The sequence below is a fragment of the Copadichromis virginalis genome, linkage group LG5 (assembly GCF_057382275.1).
Source record: "Copadichromis virginalis isolate Kocher_CV1m ecotype Utaka linkage group LG5, C_Virginalis_male_GT1.1, whole genome shotgun sequence".
NCBI classification, from domain to species: Eukaryota; Metazoa; Chordata; class Actinopteri; order Cichliformes; family Cichlidae; genus Copadichromis; species Copadichromis virginalis.
In genome coordinates this window covers 10,003,790-10,029,297 of record NC_140622.1, presented here as the reverse complement: position 1 = coordinate 10,029,297, position 25,508 = coordinate 10,003,790, and the positions used below count along the sequence as shown (strand labels likewise).

At 41.3% G+C, this 25,508-nt stretch overlaps 1 protein-coding gene across 1 annotated transcript; it reads right to left on the bottom strand.

Moving 5' to 3' along the window:
* Window positions 1–20,467: 20,467 nt before the first annotated feature.
* Window positions 20,468–22,695, bottom strand: LOC146708904 (uncharacterized). Its single transcript, XM_085458020.1, has 5 exons — window positions 22,481–22,695; window positions 21,935–22,158; window positions 21,612–21,759; window positions 21,397–21,506; window positions 20,468–21,163 (listed from the first exon to the last, which is right to left on the bottom strand). The coding sequence occupies exons 1-5, from the start codon at window positions 22,677–22,679 to the stop codon at window positions 20,855–20,857; spliced, it is 990 nt and encodes a 329-aa protein (XP_085314146.1). The 5' UTR covers window positions 22,680–22,695; the 3' UTR covers window positions 20,468–20,854.
* Between the last annotated feature and the right edge of the window lie 2,813 nt (window positions 22,696–25,508).

Sequence of the window (25,508 nt, the reverse complement as noted above, 5' to 3'; positions counted from 1 at the left end):
TGTTAGCTATGACACAGGTTTATTTAGAAGTTGCAAAGAAATGACTTCATGTTGACAGTTTCCAATGAAAGTCAAAAATTGGATTTACAGTCAGAAATGTCGAGCTTCTGAAAAGCACATTTATTATACCCTCAGTACTAGATCACCACAGTGTGGCATGGAAGCACACATGGTGTGTGACTCTTGTAATCAGAGATGGGCTGTAATCTGATTACTTTTTTCAAGTAACGAGTAAAGTAAGGGATTACTATTGCAAAAACGGTAATTAGATTACCGTTACTTGCCCGTAGGAACGCTGCGTTTTTTTTGCGAGAATGTCTCATGACAGTGACGTAAGCGAGTGCAACGTTTGTGACAACAGCTGTGTGCAGATCAACAATGAATAATATATCGAGTGCGGGAGAGAGTATGAGCGTGCAGCGTTTAAAGCGTGGAAGTACTGACCTTACTTTGAGTTTGATTCCATAAAAAGTGACAAAAACATTAGTGTCCGGTGTGCGTACTTCCAAGCAAGCACGGAGTGCGCTACGACGTAATTCGGCACACCTGCACCAGGGCCAGTGTTGGGGAGTAACGGAATACATGTACCGCCGTTACGTATTTAAAATACAAAATATGAGTAACTGTATTCCGTTACAGTTACCGTTTAAAAAGGTGGTATTCAGAATACAGTTACTTTGTTGAAATAAATGGATTACACTGCGGTACTTTCCTGTTTCATATTGTGGCGGGTCAGGACTGTTTGGGTTTTGTTTGACAGCTACGTTCTGTTGTTCCAGGCGGCAGCATTACGGTTGCCGTGGTTTCAGGGTGACGCTCTCTCTCTCTGCGTGTTTCCTGGGTGAGGGAGCGCCTTTTTGTTGTTGTTGTTGTTGTTGTGCTAAGCTGCAGAATGCTACAGCTCTAAAGAATGTAGCCTCATGGGCAGTGTAGTCCGTGCTGCAGGGAGAATGGACTGCCATACTCGTTATGTGGCTGTGAGCGCGAGGAGGGAGAAAAAGGGGAGTGGAAAAGTACGAGCTGTCATCGAGCAAAAACGGGAGATGGAAGCATGTAAATATAATAATAACCACTGCAGCCAAGAAGAGTGCCTGATGAGCCCAGTTGTAAGTAAGCTGTTAAGACTCAACTGTACGCTGTGTTCCTGTTTTCCTCCGAAACAATAAGTTCCGTTGGAGCAGCCTTTCAACGCCTCTCTTTGTCTGTTGCAAGCAAAGTTGACCCAGACAACAAAGTAAAGCTAGTTTTCAGCTACGAGCCCGACACGGACCCCGCCGTATTAGTCAGAAGTCCCTTTACTACGGGTTCGGAGCCACGGACCTTCAGTAATAGTAATAAATCACAGCAATAGTACATTCACGTAGTTGTGAAAAGCATGATAATATATTAAGTAATCCAAAGTATTCAGAATACGTTACTCTCGTCGAGTAACGTAACAGAATACGTTACAGAATACATTTTGGGGCATGTATTCTGTAATCTGTAATGGAATACATTTTAAAAGTAACCTTCCCAACACTGACCAGGGCAAACCTCCGCCTACCCCACTCCTGCTTTACAGGCGAAAATAGAGCATCAGTGTCGTGGTCCTGGGTACTGAACCTAGCGTTTTTCCCTGTTGTGTTTTCTTTGTATTTCTCTGTGCTGGTCTTAGACTTAGACTTAGTTCCTCCTACGCCGGGCGGCGCATCGGGCAGCTAGTGATCTCCATCGATGTCGGTCAGCAGCGACTGCTTCAGCTTTGTCCCAGGCAATGTCGACAGTTCTCAGATCGTCCATGAATGTTCGACGCCATGTGGTCTTTGGTCGGCCTTGCTTTCGCTTGTCAGTGTGTGGACGCCATGTCATGGCAATCTTAGCTGGGCGATGAGAGGGTAGGCGTAAAATATGGCCCGCAAAGCGGAAGCGCCTTTCTGCAACAACATCGGCTAATGGGCGGGTGCCTGCTCTTCGTAGGACCTCCTCATTTGTTATTCGGTCCCGGTAGGAAATTCTCAGGATTCGCCGCAGGCCATGTTGTTGAAGCACTTTCAGGTGTTGAATAATTGCACTTGTTGAGCGCCAGGTTTCACTAGCGTAAAGTGCAGTAGGGAAGACGATAGAGTTCAGTAGTCTGATCTTGACCCTTACATTCAGGGAGGTCGAGTTCCAAATAGGTTGGAGACGTCGCAGGACACCAACTGCCTTCCCTACTCTGGCGTCAACATCCCGATCAGAGACCCCGTCATTCGAGATGATGCTGCCAAGATATGTAAAATTCTCCACCTCTTCAGCACGTTGTTGGTTGATCATGACAGGAATGCGGGCATGTGCATAGCCAACTCGGAGTACCTTGGTTTTTTTTGACGCTGATTCTTAATCCAACTTTCGTCGCCTCCCTCTGCAGGGCCGCGGTCAACTTTTGGAGGTCTTCCTGAGTCGAGCCCAGCAGGGCAATGTCACCTGCGAAGTCCAAGTCAGTGAGATTACGCGCTTCGTGTCAGGGCACACCGATGCCAGCTTGGTCAACTGATCGTCGCATGATGAAGTCAATTACCAACAGGAAGAGGAAAGGGGATAGCACGCATCCTTGTCGGACGCCAGTATTGATCTTGAAGAAATCTGTGCAGCCGTCATCCGTCCGGACGCAGCAACGGGAGTTGGGGTAGAGACAACGAAAGGCATCTACAAACTGCTGAGGGACTCCATAGTGGTGTAGGATAGCCCATAGAGTCGGCCGGTGGACGCTGTCAAAAGCCTTCTCGAAGTCAATGAAATTAATAGAAATCTTCCTTTGGTATTCCAACGTTTGTTCAATGATCATGCGGAGGGTGAAGATTTGCTCGACGCATGACTGGCCACTCTCTGTGCTGGTGGCTTTACAGATACTTGTAGCTATTGTTTCCTTTTTATCTAACCTCTGAATTATTTTGAGTTCTCGGTTCCTGGTTTTGCATTTGTATGGTGCTTTGAGTTTTGCTGTCCAGGGTTATACTCTCAGTTCAGAGACTTCAGAGCTTTGGCTATAATTTCCAATTTCTTGTGTTCTTTGTGAAGCCTTCCTGTCTGTGGTAGGTGTTCCTTGCTACATTACCTCCTGTGTTATTTTGAAAGTCATTTTGCTTTGTGCCTTGTATCTGGTTTTACTCACCCGTCTCGTTAGTCTGATTCTGTTCAGCTTTGCTTTTTCCCAGCTGTGTTCCCACTCTCTAATTACCTCTGATGTATATGTAGGTCTTCACTTGGGTTTTTTGTGTGTTATACTATTTGTTCCCTGCTGCTCTGCCTGTGAGTTTTTTCACACTTTCTGTATGGACTTTGTTTTTGCCTGTTGCTGGATTACACCTTTGCCAAATAAATGTTAATTTTTGTTCATGCGACTTAGGCTTGAAGCTATATTTGGGTTTACTTTCACATCTTCAGCGTGTGACATTCAGCTGATCTGTATTTTTTGGTCTGGTGTTTTTTTTTCTTTCTTCTCTTGGCAGTACTTCATAGATTTCCTGTGAGGTTCAGCTCAGGTGAGTTGGGTGTCCAATGAAGCACAGTAATAACCAGTAAAGCAGTTTTTGTGTGAGCACATCCTGGTGGAAAAGGAAATCTGTGTCTCCCTAAAGCCTATCAGCAGATGGAAGCATGATGTGCTCTAAAATCTCCTGGTAGATGGCTGTGCTGACTTTGGACTTTGTAAAGCAGAAGTGGCCCAACATCAGCAGAGGAAGTGTCACCCCAAATTATCAGAGACTGTGGAAACTTCATACTGGTCTTCAGAGACATTGGACTCTATATCTCTCCACTCTTCCTCTAGTCTTCAGGACTCATCTGAAAAGAGAACTTTGGACCAATGAGCAGAAGTCCCACTGACACGCTTCTGACACTGTTTCCAGTTCAGGAGTGGCTTGATGTCAAGAATGCAACAGCTGTAGCCTCTTCCCTGAGGACATTTGTGTGTAGTGGCTTATAATACACTGACACCAGGACCAGTCCACTCCTTATGAATCTCTCAAGAGCTCCTAAATTGACTTTTCTCGATAATCTCTATCTCCACCACACTTCCCTTCCAGCCAATGAGACTATTTTTCAGTGTTTGAACTAGAGATGCACAATGTTTCTATTAATTGAATACTAATTTACTCAAATTCTTTTGATACTGGCCCTTTGTTTTTCCTGACTTGGCCTTGAAATATTTCGCTTTACATGCTCTGAATATAGAATACATAAAACTTTATCTTTTGTAATCAAATCAAGAGAAAAATCCTATTCTAATGTTTTTTAAATGCACAGCATCAGATACTTTTTCACTACATGAACAAGTGTGTGACGTGTAACCACCCCTCTCAGAAATGTTATTCATTGCAAGAGGGATCCACCTCACTTAAAAGATAACAAAATCCTTTTGTAAACAACCACAATGGCTCCTGGATGATAAAAAATGTTCTGTGCTGCTGTTTGCTGTGTTTTATGAAAAATTGCCATTTGAAGAAGATTTTGTATTTGCTTCTCTTGCAGTTTTGTTCTGCATGTAAGCATTTAGTAATAAACTCCAGCCAATGGTTGCAACCCTGTTTTGTGTCTTTTTTCCCCCTTTTTTTTTTAATCGTCCCGATCAACAATCTTCAAGCAGATACTGTTGAGATGGTTCTTGGACTCAGACCACACAGAAAAGTGCATGCTGCCCTGAAGCTGTCTTCTAATTCCTGCAGCAGGACACAGCTAAATGTAATGTGAATAACAGGCTTTCACTCTTAATAAGATTTTTTAAAAAGATAAGAAAGTATTTCCATGGTTCAATTCAAAATCAATGCTCCTTGACTTGGAGAGATATGAATAAATTGTGAATCCAATTTTTGAATAAAATGGCCAAATTTCTCTTGAATGTTTGTCTTCACTCAAATATGTGTGCTATAAAAGGTGACAACATGGGTTTGCGTGTTTTTATCTGATAAAGAATAGTGTTGTGGCTTTTCTGTGTTATACACCATTCAAAAGAAATTCAATGAGTTAAAACATTAGAACTTTAGATCAGCCAACAGTACATTATTACATATCTTGACATTAAACTCTACTGAGGCTCAGCAGTCAGTGCTGTCTGAGCTTTGACAGCTGGAGGTCAGCTTTGCTGTTTTGTGAATTCAATTTGTATTGTTCAGACGTTTTTCAGAGTGTGGAAAGAGGTGCTGGCAGAATATAATATTCTACAACAGTGTGACTAAAAACATGTCTTGGTCTGTGGCTTCATTTGCATCCAGAGTGTATAAATGTATTTAAAGGTGAGAGAAATATATAATATTAGTAAATAGGAAAAAAATGTTCACAATATGCAGCCTATATATGGAAAGTCCTTTACCTCAGAATATAGAGGATGTAATGTTTTAGGAGAATGAAATTCTGAAATGAATGAACACTACCAGTAAAAAGTTTGGACACACCTTCCCATCAAATGGTTTTTCTTTATTTTTATTTTTACATTTACATTGTAGATTCTCACTGAAGGCATCAAAACTATGAATGAACACATATGGGATTATGTAGTAAACAAAAAAGTGTGAAATAACTCTAAACATGTTTTATATTTTAGATTCTTTAAAATAACCACCCTTTGCTTTGGTTACTGCTTTGCACACTCTCGGCATTCTCTCGATGAGCTTCATGAGGTCGTCACCTGAAATTGTTTTCCAACAGCCTTGAAGGAGTTCCCAGAGATGCTGAGCACTTGTTGGCCCTTTTGCCTTCACTCTGCGAGCCGTCTCATCCCAAACTATCTCGGTTGGGTTTAGGTCAGGTGACTGTGGAGGCCAGGCTGTTTGGTGCAGCACTCCATCACTCTCCTTAAACACTCTCCTTAAATAGCCCTTAAACAGCCGGGAGGTGTGTTTGGGGTCATTGTCCTGTTGAAAACTAAATGATGGTCCAACTAAATGCAAACTGGATGAGATGCATGTTGCATCCCCACACCATCACACCTCCTCCATGCTTCACAGTGGGAACCATGCATGTAGAGACCATCCTTTCACCTTTTCTGTGTCACACAAAAACACGGCAGGTGGAACCAAAGATCTCAGATTTGGACTCATCAGACCAAAGCACAGATTTTCACTGGTCTAATGTCCATTCCTTGTGTTTCTTGACCCAAACAAATCTCTTCTGCTTGGTGCTTTTTCTTAGTTGTGGCTTCTTAGCAGCTATTTGACCATAAAGGCCTGAATCGTGCGGTGTCCACAGAACAGTTGATGTAGTGATGTGTCTGCTACTGGAACTCTGTGTGGCATTTATCTGGGCTCTAATCTGAGATGTGGTTAACTTGTGATTTCTGAGCCTGATGACTCAGATGAATTTATCCTCAGCAGCAGAGGTGATCTTGGTCCTTCTTTCCTGGGCAGTCCTCATGTGAGCCAGTACCATCGTAGCAGTATCTAGCTACAATGTAGAAAGTTGTAAAAATAAAGAAAAAAACATTAAATGAGAAAGTGTGTATATTACTAGTCTATTTACATGTCTGCATGTCTACATCTAATAGAACAGAGGGAAGCGGTACAAAGGACTTGCAGCTTTTCAGTGTGCATGAATCATCTGCACCAAAGGCGCTGCTATTCAAAATTCACTTTGAGCTGCTGGGAATGCAATTATCTTCTCTGTCTGTCTGATTAATGTATTTTTGCAGCGGGAAAATGGAGTGAATGGTGCCGCCACGTTCCAGCGAGACTTTAGCAGCCTGGGTGAACCAGTTGATTTGGCTCTACAGCAAACGAGGAATAATGCCAAATTAAACACACCTCTATCCACGGAGGAAATACCAGCCGTCAAGCTCTTTGTATGAACTCTCTTTGGTAGCACATTTGCTAAATATACACACATGCATATACCTTAAGGAGCTTGATCAGTGCAACCATTGTGGTGGATGCTAACGCTTCCCCTGTAGACTCAAAACTTGTGGACATAAAAGGTTGTTTTTAATGCCGTTCACAAGTATGAAAGGATTGTTAGTGTTTGTCATCCTCAGTAAACAAGCCCAAGGTGTCTCATTAAGTTAAAAAAACAAAAAAACAAAACAGAGAGAGTATATATGCTCATTATCATAACAACTTCATTGACATGTTTTTAAAATGCTGCCAGCGGAGACTCTGGGGTGATGTTGGTGCCGAGCTTCGTTGCATCTCGTGCACGGGGACCGTTGGGTCAAAGTCTCAAAGCATCCAAAAGTGTCAAAAAATGCAAAAGGAAAAATAAAATATCTTGATTCGCTGTTACTGTGACATGCTTTAAATGAGTACCTAATTAGAGCCATTGCTCTTACTTTACAGCTAAAAAATGAGCCACTCATAAACAGTAAAACTAAACAACAAAAAAACCTCTTTGTCCTCTTTAACTGACAGATAACCTAACTGACTCTAATGAGGGTCCTTGTCTTGCTAACTCACACACAGAGAAAGCTGTGGGAGATTATGCAGTAATGCCAGTCCATGTCATTAATTCAGCTGGTGTTAATGCTGCAACGCCAGCAGTGGAGAACAACATCTCTGCTGCAACGGTAAGACAAGGGATTGTCAAGCGATTCAGAAAAGCTGAAGGTAAGAGTTCTAATTCTTAAAGAGATCTATTGTTCTCATTTCTAACTACAGCCATACACTATATTGCTGAAAGTATTAACTCATCCATCCAAATAATTGAATTCAGGTGCTCCAATGACCTCCAGGACCACAGGTGTATACAGCCAAGCAGCTGGGCATGCAGACTGCTTCTGCGATCGTGGCTCAAGAGTTGGCAGTTCGTCTTGTAATCGGAAGGTTGCCGGTTCGAGCCCCGGCTCCGACAGTCTCGGTCGTTGTGTCCTTGGGCGAGACACTTCACCGTTGCCTACTGGTGGTGGTCAGAGGGCCCGGTGGCGCCAGTGTCTGGCAGCCTCACTGTCAGTGCGCCCCAGGGTGGCTGTGGCTACATTGTAGCTTGCCATCACCAGTGTGTGAATGTGTGGATGACTGAATGTAGTGTAAAGCGAATGAGAACAAAAGCAACTCAGCCATGAAGTGGTATGCTATGTAAAATCACAGAGCAGGATCAGCAGATTCTGGGGGACACAGTGTGTAGAGGAAGTCAACTTTCTGCAGGGTCGATAGTTACAGATCTCCAAACTTCATGTGACCTTCAGATTGGCTCAAGAACAATGTGTAGAGCGTTCATGGAATGGTTTCAATTACTTTACATCACCACTACAAGCATCATATGCAGTGGTGTAAATCACGGCACCATCACACTCTAGAGCAGCGGAGACGCGTTCTCTGGAGTGATGAATCACGCTGTCTGGGTTTGGCGGCTGCCAGGAGAACATTACTTGACTGCCAAGTGTAAATTTTGGTGTGTTTTTTTTCCTGGAGTTGGACTCAGCCCCTTAGCTCCAGTCAAAGGGACCCTAATGTGTCATCATAAACCCTTCCTTACTGTTTATATTGGAATTTAAAAAACACTGAAGGGAACAATATCCTTTGAACATATGAGACTAAAGTGGAGATGTTTGGCCATAATGTGCAGCACCACGTTTGGAGAAATCCAATCACAGCATGTCAACTCAAACACCTCATACCAACTGTTAATCACAAGCCCATGATTTGGGCTTGTGTTGCAATCACAGCCAACCATAAACTCCTCTTTATATTAAAGTATTCTGGAAACTGTCAGGTGTGAGGCCATATGTCCAACAGGTAACAAAATCTACAACAGAATGGCTGAAAAAAATATCAAGGTGTTGGAATGGTCCAATCAAAGTCCAGACTTTAACTCAACCTAAATGCTGTGGAGACACCTCAAGAGAGCTGTGCATAAATCATTTTCCACAAATCTCTCGAACTGAAGCCACGTTGTAAAGAAGAGTGTGCCAAAATTCCTTCATTTGGAATTTCTGAACTTCCTTCAGATTTGAGAGTCTGAGGAAGTCATAAAGAAAATGATTACTTTACGTTATTGCTGCTAAAGGTGGTTCTACAAGCTACTGAATCATGCAGTGTTCTTAGGTTTTCACAGGACCGAACAGATTTCTACTAAAACATATTTTTAGCGTTGCATGTTTTACAGTTCAAAATACTGCTGTTTGATATTACACCGAGTCCTGGTGCAGCCCATCATTCAGCTGTTTCCTCCCTTCCTAAAAACACGGATATCTGCTCTCACTGACATCATACAAATCCAAGAGCAGAAGTAACTGTGCGTGCGAAATCAATCATTTAGAGCAATCTGAAGCCGGAGCTATTGGCTCAGTACTTGCATATACACTGACCTTAATACGAGCATCTGTCATCTTAACAGAAAACAAGAAAAATTATAACACATCCTTTTAAAGTAACCTACTACAACCAGTTTATGGCACTACATCCCATAAATCTCATTCAAAGCATGCCAGTGAAAACCAGTGAAGACATGGCACACACTGGAGCTTCTTCGAAAAACACACATTTCTGTTGCTGCACTATGATGCTAACATAAGCTCAAATGGCCTCTGGGGATGACGCTTCACTACATGAGATACGATATTTGAGTGCCCACGTAAGTGGGTGGTGATAGTGGATCAGTCCTAACTATATTCCAGGTTTCACAGAGGCCTTAGTGTGGCTCTCTGGTGACTGATTAAAAACATTTTTTAGCCTCAGGGAAACACACTTGTTGTTGAGACTATTACTAATCACCAGTATGCTCCACTTTACTTAAAAATATCTAATGTTTAGGCTCAGTGCACATTCTAGAAATAACCCTTAACACACAAGTGCATGAGTTCAAATGCCCAAGGAAGCTTTAAGTGATGTCACAGCTGAACTGTGCATTTATAATGAAGACTAATTATGGCCCGGGGCTTCATGACCTTATTCAGTGACTAGTACACCACATCTATAGCTTGCAAGCTATAGATGTGGTGTACACTGTAGCAGCACAGATACATCTGTGATTTGCACATGCAGGATCTCTGCAAACTCGGGAATAACTGATACCGTCACCATCCTTTTCCTTTCATCATTTAAGCCATAGAGAAATTACTTTCCATTTCCTGCATATTTAAAAACATTTAAAAACAAGTTTTATCTTTTCAAAAAACCCTCAAATATATTTCAGTACAGACTGTGAGGCAAAACTAACACAAAAACAGAATGTCTCATTACAAGAGGTTGAGTTTGCCTGCAGAAAGAGAGTACGGAGAGTATTTGAGGATGCAGACCACACACAGCATGTCTCCAGCAGTGAAACACAGAACGAGAGTGCAGATATGGGTCACTCACTTATTTGAGAGAAGGCAATCAGGGTCTTAAACGCCTGTCAATGTCCGGGAACATTGGGGTCCAGCTCCTGATTTATCTTTCATCTTTTTAACTGTTATAATTCCTCTTTGGAGTTTTACTTTGATGTTTACTGATGGAGCACCTCTTCAACCTGAGCCTGAGGTTGGGAAGAGTCCCACAGCTCTGGAAAACCTCCTGTGTTGTACCAGTGCCAAAGACTTCACGCCCCAAGGACCTCAACAGCTACAGGCCGGTGGCTCTGACATCCCACCTGATGAAGACCCTGGAGCGGTTGGTCCTGGCTCAGCTTCGGCGCCTAACAAGCTCATCACTGGACCCACTTCAGTTTGCCTACCAGCCTGGCATTGGAGCGGATGATGCCGTCATTCACCTCCTACATCGTTCCCTCGCTCACCTGGAGACCGCTGGAAGCACTGTGAGAATCATGTTCTTTGATTTCTCCAGTGCCTTCAACACCATTCTTCCCTCGGTTCTAAAGGACAAGCTGGAGAACTCTGGAGTGGACCATCACCTCACTACCTGGATCCTGGACTACCTCACCGACCGACCACAGTATGTGAGGACTCAGGGCTGTGTGTCGGACAGGGTCGTCTGCAGTACGGGGGCCCCACAGGGAACGGTTCTGGCTCCGTTCCTCTTCACCATCTACACTGCAGACTTCTCCCACAATTCCACCCAGTGCTTCCTGCAGAAGTTCTCTGATGACTCTGCAATAGTCGGCCTCATCACTGATGGGGACGACAAGGAGTACAGAGGACTGACTCAAGACTTTGTGGACTGGTGCCAGCTGAACTACCTCCAGATCAACGCCAGTAAAACCAAGGAACTGGTGGTAGACTTCGCAGGCACAAGCATTCTCCACTGCAACCACTGAACATCCAGGGTATGGACATTGAGGCTGTGGACAGCTACAGGTACCTTGGTGTTCATCTGAACAATAGACTGGACTGGACTCATAACTCAGACGCCCTCTACAGGAAAGGGCAGAGCAGGCTGTACCTGCTGCGGAGACTCAGGTCGTTTGGGGTGGAGGGCCCACTCCTGAAGACCTTCTATGACTCTGTGGTGGCTTCTGCTATCTTTTATGGTGTGGTCTGCTGGGGCGGCAGCATCTCTGCTGGGGACAGGAAGAGACTGAACAGGGTGATCCGAAGGACCAGCTCTGTTCTAGGATGCCCTCTGGACCCAGTGGAGGTGGTGAGTGACAGGAGAACGGCGGCTAAGCTGTCATCCCTGTTGGACAACGTCTCCCACCCCATGCAGCAGACTGTGACAGCACTGAGCAGCTCCTTCAGTGGGAGACTGCGGCACCCACGGTGTGGGACGGAGAGATTTCGCAGGTCTTTCCTCCCCACTGCTGTCAGACTCCACAACAAAGACTTTAACTGAACAAACACACACATCCACACATGTGCAATAACACTAAGTGCAATAATCTTTTCTGGCATCGTTGTATTTTTACTCAGTTGTATATAGCATTCGTATTCTATTTTTATCTTATTGTATATTTTTATTCTATTTTATTCTACTGTATATAGTATATTATTTTATTCTATTCTGTACAGTTGTGTACTGTATTTATTCTTATTGTATTCTAATTTTTGCGTCATAACTTTTGCACTGTCCACTTCCTGCTGTGACAAAACAAATTTCCCACGTGTGGGACTAATAAAGGTTATCTTATCTTATCTTATCTTACTTCATTAAAGGATAGAAATACATGCATGTTTGATACCTGGGTTGTTGGCTATTTGATACTCAGCCGTACTGCACTCTTCAGTAAACCCCACAGCCCCAAGTTTCATTATACAACTACAAAGCTACTAAGTAAATTTCCTTTACGATGTAAGGAGACCACACAGGTTCAAGCATTAAGATCCTTTACTTTAGTAAAAGTATAAATACTGTGACTTTTGTCTCAGGTTTGACTGTTTAAATATTCGCTAATATGCTCTCAACGCACAGAATCCTCAATGGCAAGGAAACTGCTGCTCTGACTTTCATGAGGTCTAAGCTGCTGTACCCACACCCACCACACTGCCAATATGTTTGGTTTCTTAATGATTTTATAATTATCCACATCCAGCAAACCTTTTCATGACTCCAGTGTTTGTCAGTAGCAGCAGTCAGGCCCAGGCTGGGCTGAATGTGAAGTCTTCTCTCACATGAAAACAAAAAACAGCATCACAGTGGGAGATGTTGACTGTATTGGTTATTTGTATTTGAATCCAGGTGTGTGGCGTTTGCATCTGTGCTTGCACGGGCTCTCTCTGAGTCTTCCTACAGTCCATGCTACTCTAAGATTAACTGGTAATTCTATATTAGCCTATGTGTGAATGTGAGTGTGAATGGTTGCCTGTTTGTCGACCCGTCCAGGGCGTACCCCTCATCTCACCCCCATGACTGCTGGTATAGACTCCAGTAACCTCCAACTCTGATTTAATCAATGTAATCATAGTGAAGACAGCTCTTTATTCAAACCTGTTTTAGGGTGAGCAGATCACTGGCGTTTGTGTGTCAGCTGCCTGGTTAAAGAGATGGAAAAAATTCAGTAGACCAAGATTTTCTTTTAATGGACTATGTTGCTAAAGGCGTCGATTTTTTAAACTGCTCCGCCTGTTTAGGATCACAGAGGGCAAGAGGTGGGGTACACCCTAGTGATGGGATTTCCGTCTCTTTTTAGAGAACCGGCTCTTTCGGCTCCGAACCGGCTCTTCAGGTTGTTTTGTTGCTTTAATTAATTAATTATTAACAATAATATAAAATTATGCACAAAAGGAATTACTAATGTAAAAAAAAGTGGTTTTACTTATATATGTTTATATATAAATATATGCGGTGGCCCCTAGAGGCAAAACGCGTACAAACTCCAAAACACATTTCTAGCATTAACTGAACTTCCAAAACAGAGCTACTAGATCACCTAAATTACACAATTGAAAGCATGAAAGCATATGTGTATTCAGGAGACAACTGAGGAAGCTTCGCCCCAGAAAGGCAGCAGGCCCAGACAAGGTGTGTCCTAGGATGCTAAAGGCGTGTGCTGCTGAACTTGGGGAGCCGCTACAACGAGTCTTCAATCTCAGTCTGCGACTGGGGAGAGTGCCCGCCCTCTGGAAGACATCCTGCATCGTCCCGGCCCCCAAAAGGAACCAGCCCAATGAGCTGAATGACTTCCGACCGGTGGCACTGACGTCACATCTTATGAAGACTCTAGAGCGGCTCTTCCTCAACCTCCTCCGACCACAGGTACAACATGCCCAGGACCCACTACAGTTTGCATACAAGGCGGGTGTCGGAGTGGAGGATGCCATCCTGTACCTCCTGCATAGAGCCCACTCACACCTGGATGGGGGAAAAGGCACGGTCAGGATACTGTTTCTTGACTTTTCCAGTGCCTTTAATACCATCCGGCCCTGTATGCTTCAGGAAAAACTGAACAGGATGGAGGTGGACCCCTGCCTGGTGGCTTGGATCTCCGACTACCTCACCGACAGACCACAGTACGTCAGGCTGAAGGACATCACGTCTGACACAGTGGTCAGCAGCACAGGAGCACCACAGGGAACTGTGCTGTGCCCTCTTCTCTTCACCCTGTACACCTCTGACTTCTGCTACAACTCTGAATTATGCCATATTCAGAAGTTTGCAGGTGACACAGCCATCATGGGGTGTATCTGGGATGATCAGGAAGAGGAGTACAGAAGTCTGGTGAGGAACTTTGTCGCATGGAGTCACACAAACCACCTGCAACTCAACACCTCAAAGACTAAGGAACTGGTTGTGGACTTCGGGAGGTCCAGAGAAGGTCCACTGCCGGTTCAGATAGAGGGGGAGGAGGTGGAGGTGGTCAACAAGTACAAGTACCTCGGGCTGTGGGTGGACAATAAACTGGACTGGTCATGCAACACAGAGCACCTGTATAAAAAAGCCCAAAGCCGACTGTACTTCCTCAGGAGGCTGAGGTCTTTTAACATCTGCAGGAAGCTCCTGAGGATGTTTTACCAGTCAGTGGTTGCTGGAGTACTTTTCTATGCTGTGGTGTGCTGGGGGAGCAGCACAGCAAAGAAGGACTCATCCAGGCTGGAGAAACTGATCAGGAAGGCTAGCTCTGTGGTCGGCATGAAGCTGGACACTCTGGTGACAGTGGCAGAGAAAAGGACACTAAAAAAAACTGCTGGACATTATGAACAATGCTGGGCATCCTCTGCACACGGCCATTAACAACCAGAAGAGTCTGTTCAGTGACAGGTTGCTTCTCTCCAAGACAAGAACTAACAGACGTAAAAACTCCTTTGTCCCAAACGCCATCAGACTGTTTAACTCCTCTCTGGAGGGGAGAGGGAGGGGAAACAGGAGGACAAAGGAGGGGGGAACAACTAAGCTGTAGTGCCTCCTCACTTCACTGTGCAATACCTTTTGTGCAATACTTAATAGTTAATAGTCAATGGTGCAATAGACCTCAATACTTGAAATGTGCAATTCACTTGTATTTTTATTTTTATTCCTATTGATTCTATTTATCCCCTTTGTATATTTTATTTATATTGTCTCTGTATTTATATATGTGTGTGTGTGTGTGTGTGTGTGTATATATATAATATTCTGTAACTCTGTAACTTCTGTCGGTGCTGTGCTTTTGGAAACCGAATTTCCCAGAGGAACCCACCCGAGGGATTAATAAAGTTTTATCTTATCTTATCTTATCTTGTTGTTTGTGTATTTATACACAAGCACTCATATATATTCAAATAATTTAAAAAAAAGTTCATTTACCTGTTACTACCACACACCAAATCCGGTCGTTGGTACTTGCTGGCTTGTGTAGCCACTAGGTAACAAAAGCTCAACACTGCCCCCAGCATTCTGGAGCACTTCTGTTGTCTTTTGTACCTGTTTTGGAGTTTTTACATGTTTAGGAGTTTTTACGTGCTTCAGGGTTTGTACGTGTTTTGAAGTTTGTACGTCCTTTGTCTCTAGGGGCCACCATAAATAGACATTTATTTATTCACTCCACATAAAATGTAATAAATAAATCATATAATACAAAAACCAATTTCATTCAAACCCATTTCAACTTTTAACTATTTAAATTTTCAGCTTTTTCCTTTTAAACAAATTTAAAGTGAAACAACACAAAACACTGCAAACCACAACACAATTAAATATAAATTAAAATATGAAAACAAAAAGAAGATGCATGTTCTCTGTCATATGGACCTGCATGAATAAACTTTCTGAATCCTTTATCATCGGCAACTGAAAATAGTTGTGGATGATTACTAGACCTTTCTAATGTGACGTTGTTGTCCCTGGCTCTTTCTCTGTCTCTCCCTCCTGCTCTGTTTCTGTGCTACTGAGTGTAACTACCGCCCCTTTCCGCTCATCCCAGCATAAAGCACAAGGCTCGCATGCGGAGTGAAGCAGAAAAAAAGTGCGAGAGAGAGGGTGAGAGAAAGAAAAAACAAACAAACCCACGGCTCGTGATGAGGAGCTGGCTCGCGTCGTTCACGTCAAAGACCCGGCTCTAAGAGCTGTTTTGTTCGCGACCGACACATCACTAGTACACCCTGGACAGGTCGCTAGTCTGTCACATGCCTACAGCCAATTTGGAACAACAATTAACCTAACACGCCTGTCTTTGGACTGTGGGGGGAAGCTAGAGAGGACCCACACAGACACAGGGAGGACACCAGCTGCCTGCTGGATTCAAACTCAAAACCCATCTGCTGTTTGTGGTTACAGTGCTACTACTGCACCACCGTGCTGCTGCCATCCTAAATACTACAGATTAAAAATAAAGTTCTGCATGGAAAATAAAGAGAAAAGTACAGCACTGGTGGCTATTTTAGTACATCTATGAGAAATATAAATCATAAAAAGTAAAAGTGCTGAGTGAAAGAAAATGGATCAAATGTGTATAAGATGTACCGTTATTATTAAAAAATGTTTCTATTTTTGGTTGGTTGCTTTAATAAGGTGTGATTAATTTTAATTATTTAATGTAAGACAAATATCTCAGTTCTGGACAACAGCAGATGGAAAACAGCTACAGTTACTAAGCACTCGGCTATTTAACTGTCAGCCATATTTCACAGTTTTTTAAAAGTATTTTTAAATGTTTTTCATGTGTATTTGTATCATATGAATTGCCAAAGCTTAATTTGTTTTCATATTTATTCCACCTGTATTAGAGGGGACATGATATTTTCCTTGTTTGTGTATAATTGTAGTTTTTTTTAGGGCTTTTAGTAATCACACAAATCTTAGTGTATGTTTTTCCTTTGTAAGCTTTCCGTTTCCCACCGATTCCCCCACCACTTCCATCCTCAGACATGTGCTCCAGGGTAAGAGATGAACAGCATGAATCCAGGATAACAAGGTGCTCCTCTGGGAAACTCTCTCCTCCCCTCGTATGTCAAGATAGAGCCCTCTCCTCCTCCTCTATCATCCACAGGGTCAGCCTCTCTGATAAAGAGCATTAAAGCTGTGACTGGGTGATAATTCAGTGATTCTGTGTTTCTTCCTCTGGTATCTGGAAGCCACTTTTTTTTTTTATCTTGCTGTTGTATCTGGTAATGGGATCGGACCCCTAATACAACATGTTTTCATCCCTTCTCAAACACATTTGTTTGTGGAGGGATAAAAACATGAAGCACAGCTCTATCCTGAAGGGTCGTGCTGCATGTCAAACATCCTCTGTGAGTAAACACACCGCGTCTGTGGGGAGAATTGGAGCAGCAGTTACTGTGCATAAATATGCAGACTTGTCCATAGATAGCACCGCTGGGTGTTAATGAGTAACATGATTCATGCACAGAATTACAGCAGCCAGGTCTGGCTTTTTTATTATAAAGAAAACGCAAACATCACTGAAGTTGTTTGTGAAGCGATCCGTGTAACACTGTAGCATGGAAAATGCAGCATGTGTTGCAGCAGACGATGAATTATTCTAAAAACAGCAGGAAATGCTGGAAAATGGATCTGGAAGTTCATTTATTCATTTGTTTCTGCAGCACAGAAAGTCACAAGAGACACCTTGTAAATGTAGTCTCTCTTGCCTTTTGATAGGTTAACAATAACCAGTGTAGCCGCCATTATTATTGTTATTACTGAAGCAAAAACACTGAATAAATAGCCAAGAGTTTGAAACATCATCTGAACTACATTTAGAACAGCAACAGTGAAGAAGAATGCATTCACAAATCAAAAGAAAACCTTTTAAACCAGAGAACATGCCTTATCCATCTGATACGCTGTAGGCTGCTAGCATCTGTAGCTCGGTGGCTAATTTTAGCTAACTTTAACAAGGATGATTTTGGGTAATAACATTTTCTGCCCTCCAGTAGCCATGAGTCCATTAATATTTTCAGGTTTCTGAATGAGTTGACACAGGGAAATTGCCAGGCCGATGGCCCAGCTGGTTTAAATCATCCAGTTACTCTGCTGTGTCCTCGATTTAGCCCTTTAGCTATTTCCTTTCTGATTTTGCATTACATTTAGCATGCCAGTATGAGGTCAAGTCTATGTAAGGTAAACATCCTTTCTCTGTTCTTCCAAATAATATTGTGTCATGAAACTGTATCTGTGAAAGATAAATCTACACAACACCAGCTAACTCAGCTTGCGAAAATAATTTGTTCGGCTTTGTGCCTTTGAATGAATCACACAATGAAAGTGGGAATTCACAGCAAGGAGACTGTTTTAATCTCACAGTTAATTCTGTAGCACAATATTGCACCTGAGTTTTATTTATTTTTTAACTTCCCTGCGAATGAAACAGTTTGAAAACAGCTCTGGGACTGGTAAAAAAAAAAAGGCAACACACAATTATAGAAACTGTAATTGCTGCAATAGGCTTACTGTGAAAATGAGTAAATCCCCACAGACTCTCACATGCCCAACTTTAGAGAAATAAATATGTTTAGAGGCACCAAACAGGTTGTGGTATCCAGACTTATTTTTCCTTACTAACTTTATTACTAACTTTATTGGGTAATGATTTCCTTCGAATGCACCCATTTATGTTCTATAAAAGCTTGAAGTCCCCATGTTTAAGCCACAGACGGGTGCAGACACAGGTTGTTGTAGCCTTTAGCTGTCTGCTAGGCTTCACTTTTGCTGATTTAAGTCACTGAACTGGAACTCATCCACCGTTGTGTTTTTAATATTTTACAGGTAAGATGAATGACCACGTGTTTAGTTAGCACTAAGTAAAAGATATCTAAATCTTTGAAATCTGCTAGCCACATTAGATAACAATAGCTGACAATATAATTTTCTCATACTAATTTGGTCACTTCTGACACTAAATTTAAAAACAACAAAAACAACATGGCAACATTCACAGAGCTCAAATGAAGAATCAATAAAAAGGAGTTTGCAAACCAGTGTGGGATGTCACAGTAGCTATGTCCTTCCTTTACATACAGTCTGTGTGTTCTGTTAAAATACACTCTTTATCTCAAACACATATAAAGAACTGATCATTTTTAAATGTCTTTTTCAAATATACTTACCAGCTACTTCATTAGCTACACTTGTTAAGCTGCACAATTACACCAGTATCTAATTAGTCGATCACAAAACTGCAATTCAGTACATTTAAGCATGTGTACAACATCAAGACTACCTTCTAAGGTCCACAACTAGCATCCTCTCATCTCAGAGAGGAGATTTAAGTTTATTTTGAACATAGCATGGCTGATCTGCATATTTTTTTCTCAGGACTCCTCATTCTGTTTACACCTAGAGGCCAGCGAACACTCTTTCAATGATGAGGATGTACACATCCTGGGCAGGGAGGAACGCTGGTTTGAGCGTGGAGTCAAGGAGGCCATTTACGTGAAAATGGAAAGACCATCTCTGAATCGAGGAGGGGGCCTAAGGGTACATCTTTCACCATCTTACAATACTGTGATTACAGCCATTCCCCAACTCTCAGTGAATGGTACTCATGACCATTGATCAGAGGTTGTTGATCAATGGTCAATTTGCATATTAATGATCAAGGAACTGACCTCACAGCCCATTGTTCATTAGGTGGGTAAGTTTCAGCCATGATGCAAAGGTACTGTTTATAAGGTTGGTGAAACCTGCAGTCAGCTGAGACTGAAGAAGTCACATGGATCAGTGACAAAACGTTTGTCCCACTGAGAACGCTACGTCCAGATGAACGGAACCAACTTTCTGGGAACTATCTCAAGGGCTTACGGAAAATCTGGAAAATAAATATCCACTGTGCTGCAGTTCTCTGTGTGAAGATCTTGATGTCAGAGAACAATGACCAGACTGCTTTGAGTTAACAGGAAAGCAATACTTAAATAATCACTTGCTGGCTTTTTCAGTCATTTGAAACAGACGGGTTACAACAGCAGAAGACCGCACCTGGTGCCACTCGTAAGGCTACAGTTCATAAAAGGCTCACCAAGATTTGATAATAGTTGAAAGTTGGATAGTAGGCAGAATTTGGTGTAAACAACATAAAAGCGTGGATCCAGCCTGCCTTGTAGACAGTTCACGCTGTTGGTGGTGGTGTGATGGTGTGGGGGATATTGTTGCTGACCATCTCCCTTTCTTGATGACCAATCTCCCAATGATAAACTGTGGTCATACAGTACATGTACGAGTAAAAAAAAAAGGTATTTAGAACAATACAAAAACACTGTATTACACTGCAAAAACAGCTATACTTGAAACAAGCCAAATATTCTTAAATCTGACAAAATTTTCTTGTTTTGAGCAAAAAAATCTGCCAATGGGGTAAGCAAAAGTTGCTTGACTAGAATTCTTAAAACTAGCAAATTAATCTAACTGCCATATGCCTTTTAACTAGACAAAATTGTCTAAAATGTATGCTTATTTGAAGAAAATATGACTTATTATAAGTAAAAGATACTTTGATATTTAGAAAATCTGTACCTAAACTGAGTATTATGCTTTCTTGAACAAGCTGTTTTCAAGAATTATTTGCTTACTTTAAGATTCGACACCTTAATTTAGATTTTTCACATTAAAAAAAACACCTTACTATAGGACAAATTTTCTTAAAACTGAATTGTTTCTTTCTTGATTGAGCTAACTATAAGAATTATGTTTCGACTCTGAGAACAATAATCAGCAAAAATTCCTGAGAATAAGACACCATCTCTTCAAAAAGCTACTAAAAATAAGGGAATTCATCTTAAATTAAGACAGCAAAAGCACTCTTAGATTTTGCGCTTTTATTGACACAGCAATGGGTCAGTAACTCACTGAGGTCTGTTCCAGGAGAATCATGTCTAAAATTATACATTTCAGCAGGGTACTGTGTAACATGGCCAATATAAGAAGTGCATATTCCAGATACTCTTAACATGAATAATAACAGTATAACACACTCATGGCTGGTATCAAAAATAAATTTTGCTGAAGCTTAAAACAATCACTATTTCAAATCCTATATTACATAACATTTTAGAAGAACAAGTTTAACGACCACACAAACAAACATGTGTTTTACATTTGAACAACTTTTCTAGAGAGAAAAAAAACAACCTCACTGACCAACACTGAGTCTGATAAACAAGGCAGATGGAGTCTGTCATCTGAGAGACTCACTCAATGAATGACTTCCACTCACCAAGCGCCTTCCTGTAAGAGGGGGTTGAATCTCGGTCATGGATGGAGTCTTTGAGTATTTCAGTTTGCAAGACAGACAGCAGCGTGGAAATGCACTTTGGATATGTGAGGTGGAGGGCATAGTAATATGCCATCAGATAGAGCAGTCCCTCATTAAGATCCTTCCGGTCAAAAGTGCTCACTGGTGTGGTTCCAACAGCTATCATGCAGTTGCCTTCAGAGACAAGCAGAACTGGACAAGCCAGGGGTCGCTGACGCAGGTAGCCTTCAGGGTCTTCTGAAGTCTACATGACAGAAAAAAAGAGGATTAGAACAAGACCGTAAGAAATACAATTTTTGAGTTGCATTACAGTTTAAAATAGATCAACTTTTTTTTGTAGGTTTTATTAACATCAACATGTTATGGGGATCTGAACTTTAAGAATATTTGACTGACTCCACAGTAAAATATATAAAATGAAAACATGAGTAACTGCAAAATTCAACAATATATACACATAGAATATTGCAGCCTTACCTTTAGGACATGGAAAAAAGCCTCACTACAGATGCCCAGCTTCTTAGGTGGTACTGTGCTGGAAGGGAAAAGCACGGGAAGGGCTCTGAACACAGCTGCTGCATGTTCCACTGGTTTGAAAAAAGAAAAATAAGACAGGGCAACACCATTAAGCATTGCAAATAATGTAATCTGCAAAGCATAAATGTAGACAAATCAAGATACTGTAGCATTACCTCCATCCAAAGTTTTTGGCGGCTTCATAACTTTCTTCATGACACCATAAAACTGCACCTTCGAGTAGAAGATTTCCCATCTATCCTTCATCTCAGAAATGTATTTCAAGTTGGATGGTTGAATAATTCTCCGCAGCTCATCAAGGACCTGAAAAATACAGACAGAAACCCAACTGAGATAGATCTGTCTAGCTCTGTATCTGGTCTTGACAATAAGTGATAACAATTTAAACATGAGGGCCAGTATTTAAGAAATTTGAAAATCATATCAAAATGTCCCCAAAGGAATAACAGGATGGCTAAAAGAAATAAGTGCTGCTTACATGGTCCAGTTCTCTGAAACAAGGATATGCCTCTAGTATCTTCACTGCTCTGTCCTGCTCCTTTATAGCATCAGAGTTAATGAATTGTCTTCTAGACTCAAACTCCAGGTTCAGCAGTTGGGTAACAGCAGCTTTGTTCGGTTTTTTGGTCTTGTATATTTCTTGAAGTGTCTTGTAGTGTCTTGCCTGGGTTTTTTGGCTGTCAAAGAAGTCAGCTGAACCAGCTAAACACACAGAGCAGAGGTGTGTAAATCATTTATTGCCACAGTAAGGCTTTATATATCTGTTATTGGTGCAAAACAATAATACAAAAATACCAAAATATTTCTGTAAATTAGATCAACAAATTAACTAACCACCTATCTTAAAATAGTTCATTAATCCTGTGAAGTTGTCACTATTAAATGGAACACAAAGATTCCAAGATAAACAGTGAAGTAGTTGTGTTCCATTGTTAGCAGAATTTTTAACAAAAAAACAAAAAGTATCGTCCAAACCACATTTACACTCAGGCTGTAATAAGAGGGTGTATTATATTATACTTACATTCTTCATCACTGCCATCCTGGTGGTGCACTGGGGTGCCCATCGATCTAACTGGTGATTTATCTAGAATAATAGTTGATGCACTGGACTCCCCACTGCTGTCACTTTTTGCAACGCTTTCATTCCCATCCTTTCTTGGCTTCTTCGCAGGAGGTTTTTTGCCCTTCCTTGGACTTTTGACATTGGAGAGTCTCTTCATTAGCTTTTTAGCAACATGCTCCTAACAGGTACAAACGGTAAAAATTAAAAGATGATAAGATACATCACTCATGATTAACACAGAGTGGTATTGAGCAAATGCTACTTACCCACTCACATAAACAAGGGTTTTTTTACTTTCTTGAAAATCGTTTTTTGCAGTGTATACATGAGAATAAACCTTGAATTATAAAATGTACCAAACCCAAGACACTATGTTCTATTTTTCTCAAACCTCACTTATAAAAGTTAGTTCTAAAATAGTTTGTTATACAACAGTTCAGTTATAAATATAATATACAATTTTATTTAATCTATAATTAAAAAAAGCATTGTGGTTATTAGGGACATGCAATCATTTTCAGCTGCCCATTCAAACAAATTTCCCTTTATTCCGTTAATATTTTTAGAAAGACAATTTCCGCCCTGTAGAAGGGCATCACATATATTATGCAGGATGCCGCAGAATAGTACATTGCCTTTCATCTTTTATCTTTGCAACCCAATTTGATTATTCACCTTATTCTTTTCCAGGAAGTCAGACTTTTCACCGTGTACACTGATGAAAATGTTTTGTGCGAAAAAAAACAACCCGTTGTTGTTCATCTGTTCTGACTGATTGTATCTCAATTAGAGCTTCAGACAGAGATGCATTTTTGTTCAAGGTGGTCAAGCTGATGATGTAATTCCATCATGGAATCTAACACTGAAAGCTTTCCAGAGCAGCCTTCACACTCTAGTTGCACCACAAGAAGTGTCAAGTCTTTGAGAGTTCTCACATCATTTGAACCTGCCAGCTGCTGACAGTTCAGACTATAAATGAATTTGTATTTCTGCACACAAAATCTCACACCTTTCTGGTGTAAAGAGAGACTTGAAAATGAAATGCATAAAGGGATTGATCCGATATCAGATATCTGAAAATATCAAATTTTCTTGCGCACTAATGACATAACAATGCCACAAAAATGCCCTAAAAAAGTCATGGTGTTTGTAATTTGAACTTAACAGCTGTCGCCAACAGTAAGCACAGAAAAGCACAGAAAACCATGGACTTAAAAAGACAGGATGCAGACAGCAAAGACCAGCTCGAAGGGACAGAGTCAGAGAATTTGAAATCAAGTGGCCTGAAGTGAAAATAGTGAGCAGGGGCCTGTGCTTCGTACCGCGCTAAGTAAGTTAGCTGGATGAGATTGTTGACGATTTTGCGTGATCCTGGATCGTTCGGTTCCCCGAAGCCCATCCGGGACTTGCTGTCATAGCAACAGAGCCGTAAGCGTAAACCTGCTGGGGAGCAGGTTTACTTTATGTAAACAGGATTAGATCGCGGCCACGCAGGTATGCCCGCGTCATTCATACGAAAGCAACAGCGATATTCCACCACTGTTTCACCATAAATAAATAACATCACTGTAACCAAAGATAATGCAGCACTTGATCCTTTTATTGATTTCACACAGATACATACAGGTCATTCCCTAAAAAAGGGAAATGTACTATTAACATTCTATTACATGTATGTGATTATTACAGATGTAATTCATATTTCAGAGTAGTAATTGTAAATTACTTCGTGTAATCAAGATGAGAGACCACGGCTATAAAAGCGAAGGTGGATTTGGGAAGTCTGTCGCAGCCATGTCCTGTCCGTTTACGCGAGCAACCCATTGCGGAAGGTGCAAGATTGATAAGGAGAGTCCTCAGAATTCAGCGTATATTGCGGGACAGACAGGATCCTTTAGCTCAGCGCGACAGTGTGCTCATAGAGAGATATCGATTTTCCACTTGTGTCAAGCCAGCCTCCAATTCGAGACTTGCAGTCAAGCCAGCCTCCAGTTGATTTTACGTTCCCTGTGTATTCAAAGTATTACGGGAATGGATGTGGAAACCGGATTTCAAAATAAAAGCCAACTTCGAGTGAATTAACAGATATGTTAAGAACATAATAACATATAATTTAGGCTTTTTTTTTTTTTTAGAAACTCTAATGTTACATCTACATGACACAGCCTTGTACCCTAATTGTGCCCTGTCACTATCAAGGCCATCTTATTTTGGATTTCAAAGTAAAAGCCCTGTGAATCTTCATTTTTGAACTACTCTTTCAATGAATTCATAATGCTCTTAAAAGCAAAAGTCGTATTTCCAAATACTATTTGAACTTTGTATCAACACTTTCCAACCGCAGTCTTTTTCACAGTAATACCATATCAAATAAATTCTTTCTGATTTTGCTTTTCATAGTAATGGCCCTTTGAAATTGCCGATATTTGACTTAATCTCCTAACGATTCAAAATGCTCTAAAATGAAAAATTCTTGTTTCCACAGGGTAATTCCACTTTAGATCAACAGTATACAACCCCGCAGTGATACCATATCAATATCAAGTCATTCTGATTTTGCTTTCAAAAATAAAAGCCTTTTCAAATTGTCCATAATTGACCTACCTTTCAGTGATTTCAAAATGCTCTAAAATGGAAAATTCCTGTTTCCACAGGGTAATTCCACTTTAGATCAACAGTATACAACCTCACGATGTTACCATATCAATATCAAGTCATTCTGATTTTGCTTTCAAAAATAAAAGCCTTTTCAAATTGTCCATAATTGACCTACCTTTCAGTGATTTCAAAATGCTCTAAAATGGAAAATTCCTGTTTCCACAGGGTAATTCCACTTTAGATCAACAGTATACAACCCCACAGTGACACCATATCAATATCAAGTCATTCTGATTATGCCTTCCAAAATAAATGCCCTTTCAAATTGAGCATATATACGACCTACTTTTTTAACGATTTCAAAATGTTCTTAAAAAGAATTTTGCTG